Genomic DNA, 14,128 nt, shown 5'->3' with positions numbered 1-14,128 from the left:
CACAAAATCTCCCATAAGTCTGAAAGTAGCTTTACACCACATTCATTTAACAATATACCAATCCATTTTAGCAGTTTGCCTGCAGTGGAAGTTTGATCAAGACAAAGATGGAATGGTGAATTTAAAAAAAACACCAAAAAAAAAAAAAAACCACTGACTAGAGGGAGATAATCCAAGGATGTTCATAACTTTGAATGGTTTTGTTCAAGTAAAAGCAAGGTAACACACAATTACTGCACATAAAAAAAGTCTATAAAACATAATACAAGAATGCAGTTAAGTGCCACTTACATAATAATTATAATGAGAACGTCATTTAAAAGATCAAGGTCAGAATGCAATTGCTGTATGCAAATGCTTTACTGTTAAATTTTCTGCTCAAGGTTCCTCTATTTCCATCATTATGTCAAACAAAGCAAATTACAAGGAAAATAAAAATGCCACACAATTTCTTACTAATTACTGGATAAATGCCAAGGCCAACAAACTGAATTAATCTTGATGTGATGGTTCTTAAGCTGAACCAGTTCCATTAACACTGAAAATAGAAGGATCCCTCCTTTATCCAGCAAGCCACACAAGCACTGCTATAGAGGAACATCTTTATTTTTTTGTTTGCCGAAGTTTTATAGTACCTGAATGTAATCCGCTTTGATGTACACTCTGAAGTGCCAAAAATGCAGAATGTAAAAAATCTGCATAAATAAATGAGTGCTGCTGAACCTTTAAGAAAGTACTAGAGACTGAAGAAAAAGAAATAGTACAATAACAAACTGCAAGCCTCCTCCCACATTGCCCCAACAATGCTTTATGTCTGCTCCAAAGAATTCACTTCCAAGGGTGAGAAAGTGAGAGATCAGGTCAATTACAATTTATTATATTTCTGCTGAGACTACCAATTGTTACAGTTTGGTTTTTTTTTTTACTCGCTGCCTTTGGTCCACTAGAAAAAGAAGGAAAATCACCAGAAGCAAACAAGAGAGAAAAGACTAGAAGTTTATACATTATTGTGCCAATCCACTGAGCCTTCCAAGTCCATGTTATAACATCTGTATTAATTGCTATCACCCCTACATATTTATGCCTTTGAGAGTTCATGTAATTTTCTAACTGTGCTATGTTTGTACTGGCCCGACATGGTTAAGGATCACATTCATCATGCTGTTAAAATCACCTTCATGCACTTTTACAATATCATCCAATAAAACAATTTCTAAATATGTTTTAACTCCATTGTTGTCATTATTATTAAAAATAATTCTCCAGGTCCAGATGGTCAACAGCTCATTGAATGTTAGGGCTAATATACACTCAAGTTGACACATACATGTTGAGATGGCAATGAAGGGTAAGTATATCCAACCTGTGCCATGTTTGATTGAAATTAGTGTGTGTATAAATAATTAGTGTGTGTATAAATAGTTAATGAGTTTCCTAGCTCTTGAGAAACCCTTGTGCATTTCATCCAGGGCTACAATGACTTTGGAAGTCATTGAAGCATGGGGAAAGTAAAGGAACTGTCAAAGGATCTGTGAGCAAATGTAGTTCAACTTTATAAATCAGGAAAAGGATATAAAAAAAATATCCAATCAGTACAGTTCAAACTCTGATCAGGAAGTAGAAAATTATGGGTTCTGTTAATAAGGTAAACCAAGAAAGACTTCAGATAATCGCCAAGAAAATTTGTTGGGATGCAAAGGAAAACCCACAAGCATCTTCTAGCGAAATACAGGCTTCTCTGAAACAAAGTGATGTGGATGTTTCAGCAAGCACAATAAGGAGAGACTTGGAAAAAAAAAAAAGGCTGCATGGAAGAATTGCCGGAAAAAAGCCAGTGCTGCACCAACGTCACAAAACAGCCCGCTTACAATCTGCCAAACAGCACCTAGAAAAGCCTCAAAACTTCTGAACAAAATAATTTGGATTGATGAGAACAAAATTGAACTATATGGTCACAACCATAAACACTGTTTGGAGAGGATCCAATAAGGCCTATGAAGAGAAGCCCACCGTCCCTACCATGAAGCATGGAGGTGGATCTCTGCTGTTTGGGGGGGGGGGGGGGGGAGGGAGGGTGTGAGCTACATCAGCACAGAGAATTTAGTCAAAATTGATGGCAGGATGAATGCATCTTAGAAAATATTGGAGAAGAATTTGAATTCATCAGTTAGGAGGCTGCATTTACGTTGTAATGACTGCATAAAGTTCTTTTTCCCCTACATTTCTGCCCTTTTGCTCACTTAGCCCTCAAATATCTGTTTTATAATGCCTTTGTATTTAGTTCCCTTTTGTTTTACCTCTTTGTTTTGCTTTGACTACGATTTGGTTTTTGTTCATTGTATTTCCTCTTTTTCAGTTCAATGTAAGCCGGCATGATGTGCCTTATGAATGTCGGCAAAGAAAAGCCTTTAAATAAATAAATAAAATTTTAACTTTCCAACTTGACAATGACCAGAAATTGACCTCAATATCATTGAGCCACTTTGGGGTGAACTCAAACATTTTATTTATTTAATTAAATTAATTTATGAACTGTGCCCTCCAAAAATTCAGGGCAGTTTACAAGAGTACATTCATAAATAACCAAAGACTAGAATAAGATGCAGTTCATGCTAGACAATTAAAGTAATATGTATCACAGAATAGCACAATCATTAAACAAGCCATAGCAATAAAAGAAATAAAATGGTCCTGTTTGCATACCCTTAGTTTTTAATATTGTGTATTGCTCCCCTTTCAATCAATGATGGCTTGTACTCTTCTGTGACAGTTGTAAATGAGGATCTTTATTTTCTCATCTGGTAAAGCTGCCTATTCCTCATGGCAAAATGCCTCCAGATCCTGTAAATTCTTTGATTTAAAACATTCAAAACAGATGTGTTTTGTCTGATCACTCATATTTTTCCTAAAATGCTATATACAATATAACCAGGGAAACCAGGCGTAACTATATACAAATCAATCTCCGGTATTCTTAATATCAAAATTGATGAAGAATACCAGAGATTAAGAAAATAAGAAATTGCCATGCTGGGTCAGACTAAGGGTCCATCGAGCCTGGCATCCTGTTTCCAACAGAGGCCAAACCAGGCTGCAAGAACCTGGCAATTACCCAAACACCAAGAAGATCCCATGCTACTGATGCAATTAATAGCAGTGGCTATGCCCTAAGTAAACTTGATTAATAGCAGTTAATGGACTTCTCCTCCAAGAACTTATCCAATCCTTTTTTGACCCCAGCTACACTAACTGCACTAACCATATCCTCTGGCAACAAATTCCAGAGCTTTATTGTGCATTGAGTGAAAAAGAACTTTCTCCGATTAGTCTTAAATGTGCTACTTGCTAACGTCTTGGAATGCCCCCTAGTCCTTCTATTATCCGAAAGTGTAAATAACCGATTCACATCTACTCATTCAAGACCTCTTATGATCTAAAAGACCTCTATCATATCCCCCTCAGCCGTCTCTTCTCCAAGTTGAACAGCCCTAACCTCTTCAGCCTTTCCTTATAGGGGAGCTGTTCCATCCCCTTTATCATTTTGGTTGCCCTTCTCTGTACCTTCTCCATCGCAACTATATCCTTTTTGAGATGTGGCGACCAGAATGAAAAAAACACAACCTGCAGGCTTAATGGAAAAGATGAGACTGAAGAGACTTATGTGGGACATGGATCAGACTGCACATGCTCAGTCTAGCATGTCCAAGTTATAGAAGCTTTGCAGTGAAACGTCTGGGCTGGGCTCCACCTGATGATGTTAACCAGGTGCAAGGAGACTGCCATTCAACTTGTCCTCAGGAGAAAACTGGATTCTTTGCAAGCTGCGATGCCTTACATTGGATCACCATAAGAATAATGCGAAGATGCTATTGGTTATGATCTTTCAAGATCAAAAATTTATTCTTCAGAGGTCACTTATGAAAATTTGTTGTACGACAATAGCAAAATGGTTCATATTTTTGCATGGACAAAAACATTTACACTCAGACACTAAAAGGACAACATGAATGGAACAGAGTATAAACTATACTTAACTACATACTTTATAATAAGTGTTTATTAAATGGCATGCTAATCTAAGCTTTCATTCAATGGTTGCCATAAAATCTGTGCTGAATTCTGTCCAGAAAATCTAGATGTATATTCATTTATCCATCACATATTTCAATTCATCTGGCAAAATCAAGTGGTCAGGAGAAATGAAAAGGCTATAAACCACTCACCTCATGGTAGGTGTCTTCTAGTTCTCCATCATAAATCCAACGGTAAAGAAAATTTAGGATCGGATGTGACACAAGGCCAAGAATATGCTGCACCAGGGATCTTATGTATGGATCTCCTGTTTTAGTGTAGGCATGGACAGCTGATGCTAGCTCGCCACCCTTTTTGCCTACAAAACAGATAGAAAAAGATATAGAAAACATCCCTAAAGCAGAGATAACATCTCTCCTTTCTTTTGGCTCCAGTGTTAATGATGCACCCATTTGCCTGGCTGCCCTAATTTAATACCAGAGGTTTGCATGTTTTAATTTTTTGTAATGGAATTTTCATAGTAAAAAGAGGAAAGTGCCTGGTACTAGATCCTTTAAATCCTTTAAATCCTTTCAATCCCCATTGTATAGATGTCAGAGCCAATGTGGGTGATGTCTCAGACTAAAGAAATACCTGCAAAATGAAAATAAAAAGAAATTTCTTACCTGATAATTTCCTTTCCTTGAGTCCAATCAGACTAGTCCAGACAAATGGGTTATGCCCACCAACCAGCAGGTGGCGACAGATAACTTCGCTGACATCACCTCTTATAGGAATCCATGCTAACCTCAGGCTTCCAGTATTACCTGTAAGCTAACTTTGAAAATTTAAATTCCTTGTCAACCAGAAGGCTTCCAAGAATCAAAAAGCATCACAAGAAAAAAAAATTATGTACAATTTGATATTTAACATAAGCAATGCACAAATCACCTTACTTCTCATTAAAACACTGAAATCAAAGTACATCTGACAGAAGAGGGAGAGTTCTGGACTGGTCTGACTGGACTCAGGGATAGGAAATTATCCGGCAGGAACAAATTTTTCCTTCCTTTCATCCAGTCAGACCAATCCAGACTAATGGGATGTACTCAAGCTTCTCCTATAGTGGGTTTGGCAGTGTCCAGGGTAGGACAATGTCAAACTGGCTTTCAACAACTCTGCAGCAAAGATGCTTCCTCTCTACCTCATGTCCAAGCAATAATGCTTCAAAAAGGAATTTAAAGATCACCATGTCGCTGCTTTCCAAATCTGCAATGACGGAAATACATTCAGGATCACTTCTAATGGCCAATGCTGGATCAAAGCGTCCAAGTCCAGCCACCCCCTTTTCTTTCCTTTGGCTGTAAAAACATTGCACCTTTGCTTTTATTTATTTGTTTCAAAATATAGTATAACATTTCACATTCTTGTTGGCTACTGTCAGATCCATCAGTGGGCCTCCCCACTACCTGGTCGAATGCCACCTGAGACAATGACCACACTGGAATCTACCATACTGCGGAGAAAAATCTGCCTGAATGTTCTCCACTCCTGCTATGTGGGATGCAGATAGATTCTACAGATTGCTTTCTGCTCACTGAAGTAGCAGATCCATCTCGAGACACCCAAGGACTCTTCAAAACTCCCTAATTCACATATGCCACCGCTGTAGCAGTTTCCTGACTGCTTGACCCCTGAGAAGGGACATGAAATGCAAGAGATTCAACTGAATCCCCCTGGTCTCTAGACAACTGATGGGCAATGCCGCTTATTCCTTCAACCACAGAGCTTGAGCAAACTGTTTGACAGTGAGACTCCCAGCCAGACAGGCTAGCATCTGTCATCACTATAATCCATTGGGGTTCTAGCTCCATTTCCTTCTCCAAGTTCTTAGCATCTAGCCACCAATTCAAACTCACTTTGATGTGACCCGGCAGTGGATGCCTCACAGAGTAACTATGAAGCCGAGGGTCCCACCTGGAGGACTCATATATGCTCTCACCCAGGGAACTAGATCCAAAGTTGCTGCCATAGATTCTAGAGGCTATGAATAACTCCATACTGACGGACTCCTGAATGAGATCAATGAAAGAACTTGTAGCTTTAGAATCCTTTGCTTCAATATAAGAACACAACCTAAACCCATGTTGAAAAACGTTCCCACGTATTCCAGCATCTGAGATGGGACTAGACTGCTCTTAGAGAAGTTCACACCCATCCTGATTGATTCCTGCAAAAAAAAAAAACAAAAAAAAACCTACCACTTTCCTGGTGGCCCATATACATTCTCATTCAGACTTCGCTCTTTTGAGCCAATCATCCTGGTAAGGATGACCCTCAATACCTTACTTTCTCAATGCGGCTGCCGCCACCATCACCTTTGAAAAAGTTCTTAGGGCTATGGCCAGATCAAAAGGAAGGGTTTGAAATTGAAACTGGCCTCCTAGCACTGCAGAACAAAAATATTTTTTATGCACCTTCCTTATTGTAATATGCAGATAAACCTCTAAGTTCCTCTCTCCCCCTCCCCATGTTCTCATCACAATTACTGTCTTCAAGGTCTCCATTTTGAAATGAAAAATCCCGAGGTATTTGTTGACCTGTTTCAGATCCAGAATGGGATGAAAGGATGCTTCCTTCTTGAGGACCACATAATAAACTAAATAATGCCCCAGACCCCTCTAGTGTTTTGGAATTTGCACCACTTCTACCAAAGAGAAGCTTCTCTAGCATCGCTTTTACCGTTGCTCGCTTTTGGACAGTGTGACAAGGAGAAGCCACAAAAGCATCAGAAAAAAGATTAGAAAATTCCAAGGCATAAACGTCTTGAATTATTTCTAAAATCCATTGATCCGAAAGGATCCATTTCTGATAAAATTTGAGAAGTGGCTGCCATGCTCCAGAATCAGAGTTTGGATTCCCAAGACCTCACTGAGTTATGTAAGGAATTTGGACCCTAAAGAAACCTGCCAAAGTGCTAAGGTCTCGGACCACCAGAACGACGTCCTTGCTTAAATTTCCTATTATCTCAAAATCTTTTTCGGGTCAGACGAGATAGCAAAGATCCCTTAAGTCTGAATTTAGACACACACCCCCCCCCCTCAAACCTTGTGCATTTTTTCAAGATCCTCTCCAAACAAAAACTGCCTTTGTTGGTTTTAGATACTCGATCTGCTAATGAGTTGCACAAAATTAGCAACCTTCTGGCCGCCATTATGGATGCCATACTTCTTGCCTAAGTATGCACCAAATCAAATGAGGCATTTGCCATATACATTGCTCCCGGTTCTAAGCAGGAGGATTCCTCATTACCAGATCCTCCCATTTGCTCTTGGAAGCGCTGCGACAAATGCAAACCAGACATTGCCACCATACAGTTGCAACAGCTATTTATAGTGTCAAACTGGAGATTTCAAAGGTTTGTTTTAAAACAGACTATCTTCCTGTTCAGTGCATCTTAAAGGGCTATACCTCCTTCCACCAGTATAGTAGTCCACTAGGTCACAGAACAAACCAGAGCATCCACCTTTTAAAATCTAAAATCCTCCTTTTCCTGTACCACTAAGGGATACAATTTGGCCAGAGTGATGTCCCTTAAAATTTGCCTTAGGAGAAATCCACTCCTGATCAATCACATTCTTCACTGTTTTATGCAGAGGAAATGACTTAGAGGGCCTTCTAATACTGACCATAATAGGGTTCTTAGCAGAGCTGGAAACTTCCTTCTTATTCTCCATAATAGTTTATGTATGCAAGGTTTGGGAAATCAAGGCAGGGTGCTCCTCCTTATAGAAAAGACGCATTATAGAAGTGCCATCCTCTCCGTTAGGAAGGGAACTTGCCCTCTTCCAATTCCCCCTCACTGATAGCATCTTGAAGTACCTTAAGCCCATCAAAGAAATCTTTGGATTCAAAAAATCCTCCTCTACTTATCTCAATTCTTCAACCCTAGGCTTCTTTCTGCTCGAGCCACCTGCAGACTCAAGATGGAGAGCAGAGAAAACTGGAGCAGAACCTGGGACTGAATTTAAGCATTTAATACATTCTGCAGAAATCCAATGTTGAGAAAGAAGGAAATGCCCCTTGAAAGGCTGAATTGTGCACCGATCCTGCTACCATAGCCGTTTGATCCACAGGCATGCGTAAGGGAGGCTCTAGATCCCTCTTACTCCCACATGCTAAAATAGTCGCTATTCCTGCTGTGATTGACAAAGCACCCACAAGAACATATGGCACAGATAGCACAGATGGTCCCTTCCCACCTCTACCCCAAGGCAGCCAATTCACCACCCCCTCTAACACACTCTCTCCTCCAAATCGTTACTACATTGCTTGCTCCCCAGGGCTGCAGCTTCCTCACTCTTCACACAGAGCAGTGTGTGGATTTCTTCCCATGTTCTGCTGAAGCTACTATGTCCTCCCTGCACAGCCTCAAACACCACCATGGTCTGAAAACAAAAATTTTGTTTGCAATGGTAAATAACTCACACAGCCATCCCCCTCTGCAGCCTCCTGTTAATGAAGCCCTCTGCTGGCAAGCCTCTGTATCCTCTTCTCTTTCTTTTTTTTTTTTTTTTTTTTAAAGAAAAGGACCAGCAAGCAGAATGGTGACGAGGAGGGAGACAGGCTTAGAATAGCTACAGACCCCAACCAAAAGGAAGAAAGGAAGGAAGAGAGTTAAAGACTTTCTCCTCAGGAGCTGCATAAGGGCAGAATTTCTCTCAACCCAGCTCAGTTGAGTAAAGGAGAACTATTCTTTCACTTCAAGAGTTTCTACCTAACCAATTTCCTCTTAACCAGTCTAATCAGGCCTCAGACTACAGCACAGGATGCACACACTATCATCTCTGGATACTGGCAGGCTAAGGTTAGCATGGATGCCAATATAGGGGATATATTAGCGAACCTGCCATTCTGTCTCCATCTGCTGGTCGGTGGACATAACCCATTCGTCTGCACTGATCTGACTGGAAGAACAGGAAAAGCACAATACAATCTAGCATGTTGGTGTAATTTTTCTATTTTGTTACAAAGCACAGCTCGGGAGAAATATATCTTGCCAAGGGACCTCTTATACTGTACAAAGTAGGGCAAATCAAATTGCAAGAAAAAGAGAAGATATGGATAAATACAAAAAGCAGTAAAATAAGATGGATCACAGACTAAACGTAGTTTTGATAGGAAGCAATTCCAAAGCTCTACAATTCAGGCTTGAGTGTGCTAACAGACCAACTAAAGCTGGTATTCCTAAGAAAAAAATCTCACATCCAAAAATGTGATCATTCTTAAAAATTGTGTCCAGTCCAGCAGTTATTCAATATGCGGCTGAATACAAACCTTGACAGTGATCAACAAGAGCTGCAAGTGTCTTCAGTCTAATTTTAGGATCGTAGGTCCAGACTAGGAGACGACGCAGTGTCAAACTGCTCTCTAGTCCTAAATTTACACCTTGGTCATCCTCAAGCTGCAACTGATCAAAATTATTTAAAAACAGGAAAAAAACCAAGATTTTATTTAGCTGCATTAGAATCAAGATACAGAAGAATAATGGTAAATTTGCTGCCATAAATTAGACTAGTAATTGCCCATTGATTTTTACTTGCTTTTATAACATCCTTACCATAACAAATCCATAATTACACCTCAAATTTACTAAAAGATAACCTTTATTTGGAAATAAAATATATACATAAAGTTTTAAAGTCTAATCGCACAAAAGTCCCTTGCAAAAGTGGAAAACTAACTTACCTGAGAGTGCAAAACAGAGAGAAGCCTGTAATACTCTTTGAGTTCTTGATGTAAGGCAGCACAAAAACTCTAAGCAGAGAGAAAATAAAACTAAATGTACTGGCTGGTGTAATCCATATTAACGTACAGCTTGATAGTGCGATTAAAACAAAAAATAGGAATATGTGAAGCCAAAAATTCAAACAAATTCTAAATATTTTATAGTATTTATTTGTGGAAGGATTATGTATTACTTTCTAACTGCAGTAATGTAAAAGGGACTTTATTCAACAATTATATATTGATTTACCACTTAAAAATATATATCAAATTTCCACCAGGTGCAATTTAAACTTATTAAAAGGGGTCACGTGATGCTGTGAGCTAAGCAGTTTTATGATGTAGGAGCTCCGGGTGCCACCCCTGCTATATCTGCCTGCATCCTCTTTTAAATCTAATTTTCTTGATTATAATTCTGATGGTTTGGGATTCCTGGGAATTTCTACACCAATTCGCATATAGAGCACAAGGATATGTCAAATTGGCTGCAAAAAAAGAAGAAAGAAAAACTGAAGCAGCAAACAGCAAAATGGCTGCCTGCCAGGAAAATCAAGGCCCATCGAGCCTAAATGCGGTGATGGTAAACGCTCTGGCAATAAATCAAAATATAACTGATCAAAGAGACACCATGACTGAGATAGAAAGCCAGATGGACATGGAAGCCAGAATCTAGATGTTGGAAGACATCTTTATTGCTATAACAAAAAAGGGAAGTACTGGAAAAACAAGAGTCCGAGCAAGAACAGAAAATTGATGACCTTGAAAAGAGGTCATGACAGAAAACTCCGCAGATAGTAGGCTTACCGGATTCGTTGAGTGACCATTTGACAGCATTGGCGGGTAAGCTGCAAATCGAACATGCTCACCATATGGGCCCCTAAGCTGCAGGCTAATGCACGACCGAGAGTAATGCTGGCCAGATTTTTTAAATTACATCCATAAGCAGTTGATTCTTACAGAGGCAAGAAAACAAGCAGCGTTCATCTTTAACAATCATAAAATTCTTCTTTTCCAAGATATAGTTGCACTGGAGAAAGTACAGACACGGATGACCAAAATGGTAAAGGGGATGGAACAACTCCCCTATAAGGAATTGCTGAAGAGGTTAGGCCTGTTCAGCTTGGAGAAGAGACGGCTGAGGGGGGATATGATAGAGGTCTTTAAGATCATGAGAGGTATTGAACGAGTAGATGTGAATCAGTTATTTATACTTTCGAATAATAGAAGGACTAGGGGGCATTCCATGAAGTTAGCAAGTAGCTCATTTAAGACTAATCGGAGAAAGTTCTTTTCACTCAGCGCACAATAAAGCTCTGGAATTTGTTGCCAGAGGATGTGGTTAGTGCAGTTAGTGTAGCTGGGTTCAAAAAAGATTTGGATAAGTTCTTGGAGGAGAAGTCCATTAACGGCTATTAATCAAGTTTACTTAGGGAATAGCCACTGCTATTAATTGCATCAGTCACTAACAAACCTCTTTCCCTTTTAAACAATTCACCAACTTTGAACATATAAGGGAATACTTATTTGGTGGTTGTCTTGTACGGAGGTTTGTGATGAGGATAACCGATTTGCAGTTATCCTTTTCTTAACCTCCGTCTATTACTTTTTTAAATTTAATTCAAAAAGTGTTTGTGAGGATATTCAATTTTTTCTTGAGTTTTTCCAATTTTTCTTAAAATCCCTTCTCCCCTGCTGCTTTTCCGACCCACTTCAGTGGATCTATTACCCACCTTGACAAGGTGGGTAATAGATCCAAGGGTGAATTTATTATGCAATAATGCTTTTTATGTTTACATTAATATTTTCACACATTGAAGGTAAATTGAATGCTGTGAACCCTACACAGGACAGTAGATTCTCCCATAGTCCCTGAAGCAGGCACACAGTGCCGAAACATGGCCCGTGTCGAACGTGCAGCTCCGTACCCGTAAAACATCAGTAAAGGCGACGACCTAGATAAGTATGAAATAGAAACTGAAGTGGGTCGGAAAAGCAGCAGGGGAGAAGGGATTTTAAGAAAAATTGGAAAAACTCAAGAAAAAATTGAATATCCTCACAAACACTTTTTGAATTAAATTAAAAAAAGTAATAAACGGAGGTTAAGAAAAGGATAACTGCAAATCGGTTATCCTCATCACAAACCTCCGTACAAGACACCCACCAAATAAGTATTCCCTTATATGTTCAAAGTTGGTGAATTAATTGCATCAGTAGCATGGGATCTTCTTGGTGTTTGGGTAATTGCCAGGTTCTTGTGGCCTGGTTTGGCCTCTGTTGGAAACAGGATGCTGGGCTTGATGGACCCTTGGTCTGACGCAGTATGGCAATTTCTTATATTCTTATGACGTGACCACTGTGCCACGAAACAAAAAAAGATTGGGAACCAGTGCCTAGGAGACATGACCACCTGAGATATAACAATTTTTAATTAATTTATTTTTTTAAACAAATAGGCAGAGGACATTGTCATTCTTACCCTCTAATGCCACCTATTCTTCAAAGGACTGACAACTGTCTACCACGTGTTCCTTTAGGGCAAAAATAAATTGGGGTACTCTCCCATAGAGTTCTCTGCTCCAACCACCACTATGGATAATTAGGCTCTTATTACCACCCCACATTCAGTAATAACCTTACCGTGGGGGCTGCACAGGCAGCAACCTTTCCACCAGGCCTCTGTAAACACAAAAGGCCCACTGTAAAATGCCAAAGGAGAAGTAAAAATTCTGTGGAGAAAACGCCTAAAGAGAAAGGGCAGGGGCCAGGCATAGCTTCAGCACAAGTTTCCCCCAAAACAGAACACCACCATGAGCCCCCTTCTAAGGATACAAGGCCTCAGCTCAAAAGGAGAAACAGGCAGGAATAACCCGTGAGATACAAATAAAATGACGGTTGCTCCTACCAAAATGGCCACCTTCGAGAAGGAATAAAAACCAAACTCCAGCACCAGACTCAATTGCTGCTGTGCCTGGATCTGCGGCCTGACTGCAAGCACTGCCAAAATTGTGCTGCCGGACTCAAGGGCTTTTCCAGGCTCCTCCAAAGAATTACTGTTGCCGATGCACACAGGACAGTAGGAGCCAGCACCATAGCAGAAGCTGCTTGGGCTCCATTACAACACGGTTAGAAGCTGCACAGAAATACTGCAGGCCTGAAAATGAATAAGAGACTGATGGCCAACAGGCCCTGCTCCAAAATCAGCTCAAAAGATATCCATGTTGCCATCCACTGGAGACTTACTTTCCTCCAGTTGTTTTTTTCAGCAGAAGCAGCTGATCTCCTCAGCTTTTTCTATTTTTTTTTTCTCAAAAAAGCTTCAAAAAGCAAGAGTGAGAAACGTTTTATGGGGGGAGGGGGAAGAATTTAAAACATAAGTTCTTCCTGAGCCAAAAACAAGCTCCCACCCTCTAAGATCTACCAAACTCCCTCTGGGGCTGGGAGGCTTCCACAGGACTCACTTAACTGGGAAGCACTAGAAGCCTGACCTGCAGTTCACTGTCAAAGCAGAAAAAGCTAACTAAAATATGAACTGCTCAAAAATTCTCCACCAGGCTGGGCAAAGGGCAAAGCCTGCAAGTCAAGTTCCTGCTGCATCTGCTGGAGACAGAGCATACGGGACACATTCACCTGTAAGGAGGATGTGAGCTGGATAACTTATTCACAACTTTTAACTATGTCAATGGCCATGCGAGCTCTGCAAAATGATCATGAGTTATAGTGAGCCCCCTTGAAAAAAAACCTACATGGTGAAACATGGATTAGGTAGGGGAGCTCCTAAGTGCATAAAAATACGCAGGTGGCATAATCACTATTGTGCATATGGTTTATCCACAAGAAAATAGTTTATTTTTCACAGAAGAGGACTTTAAAAGAAAAGAGAAAAATTTAATTTGAAATTTTTCACTTAAAACAAAAATAAAAACAAAGGGTTTGGAAACGTAGTCTGACATACAAGAAACAGTTGCTATTAATCAGGCGGTCTATGAACATACTTTTTTTTCACTTGTGCATGACTGGTGTTTTTATGCAAAAAGCTCTTTGGAATAAAAACTTTCAATTAGCATTTGGGTTGTTTACCGTTGTTTTACATTAACTTTTTCCTTTGGTCTTGTTTGTATTGGTTAACAAATGAAAAGCAATCATACCTGCCCAACAAGTCCAAATGCTCGATCCAGACTTCTCTGGTCTGTATATTTTCTTATTTTATTATGTAGCCAGCCAATTTCAGCTAGCCTACTTGTAGTATCTTTCAGAGATTTTGACACCATAACCTAAAAAAAAAAAGTGAAAACTGTGTGCATTTGAAAATGTAATATTTGCATTTGTTACT

At 39.7% G+C, this 14,128-nt stretch overlaps 1 protein-coding gene across 1 annotated transcript in view; it reads right to left on the bottom strand.

Annotated features, from left to right (window-relative positions):
* The window catches only part of TUBGCP3 (tubulin gamma complex associated protein 3), a 208,751-nt gene that overhangs the window by 114,831 nt on the left and 79,792 nt on the right, over positions 1–14,128 (bottom strand). Inside the window, exons 8-11 of the mRNA XM_029604687.1 lie at positions 13,944–14,069; positions 9,760–9,828; positions 9,349–9,481; positions 4,224–4,390 (exon numbers count right to left, since the gene is read on the bottom strand). Of these exons, the coding sequence (XP_029460547.1) occupies positions 4,224–4,390; positions 9,349–9,481; positions 9,760–9,828; positions 13,944–14,069 (495 nt within the window). The remainder of the gene's footprint in view (positions 1–4,223; positions 4,391–9,348; positions 9,482–9,759; positions 9,829–13,943; positions 14,070–14,128) is intronic.

Source organism: Rhinatrema bivittatum, chromosome 5 (assembly GCF_901001135.1).
Source record: "Rhinatrema bivittatum chromosome 5, aRhiBiv1.1, whole genome shotgun sequence".
In the NCBI taxonomy this organism is placed as follows: domain Eukaryota; kingdom Metazoa; phylum Chordata; class Amphibia; order Gymnophiona; family Rhinatrematidae; genus Rhinatrema; species Rhinatrema bivittatum.
Note: the sequence above shows the minus strand (reverse complement) of the source record. Positions and strands in the feature narration are given on the sequence as shown.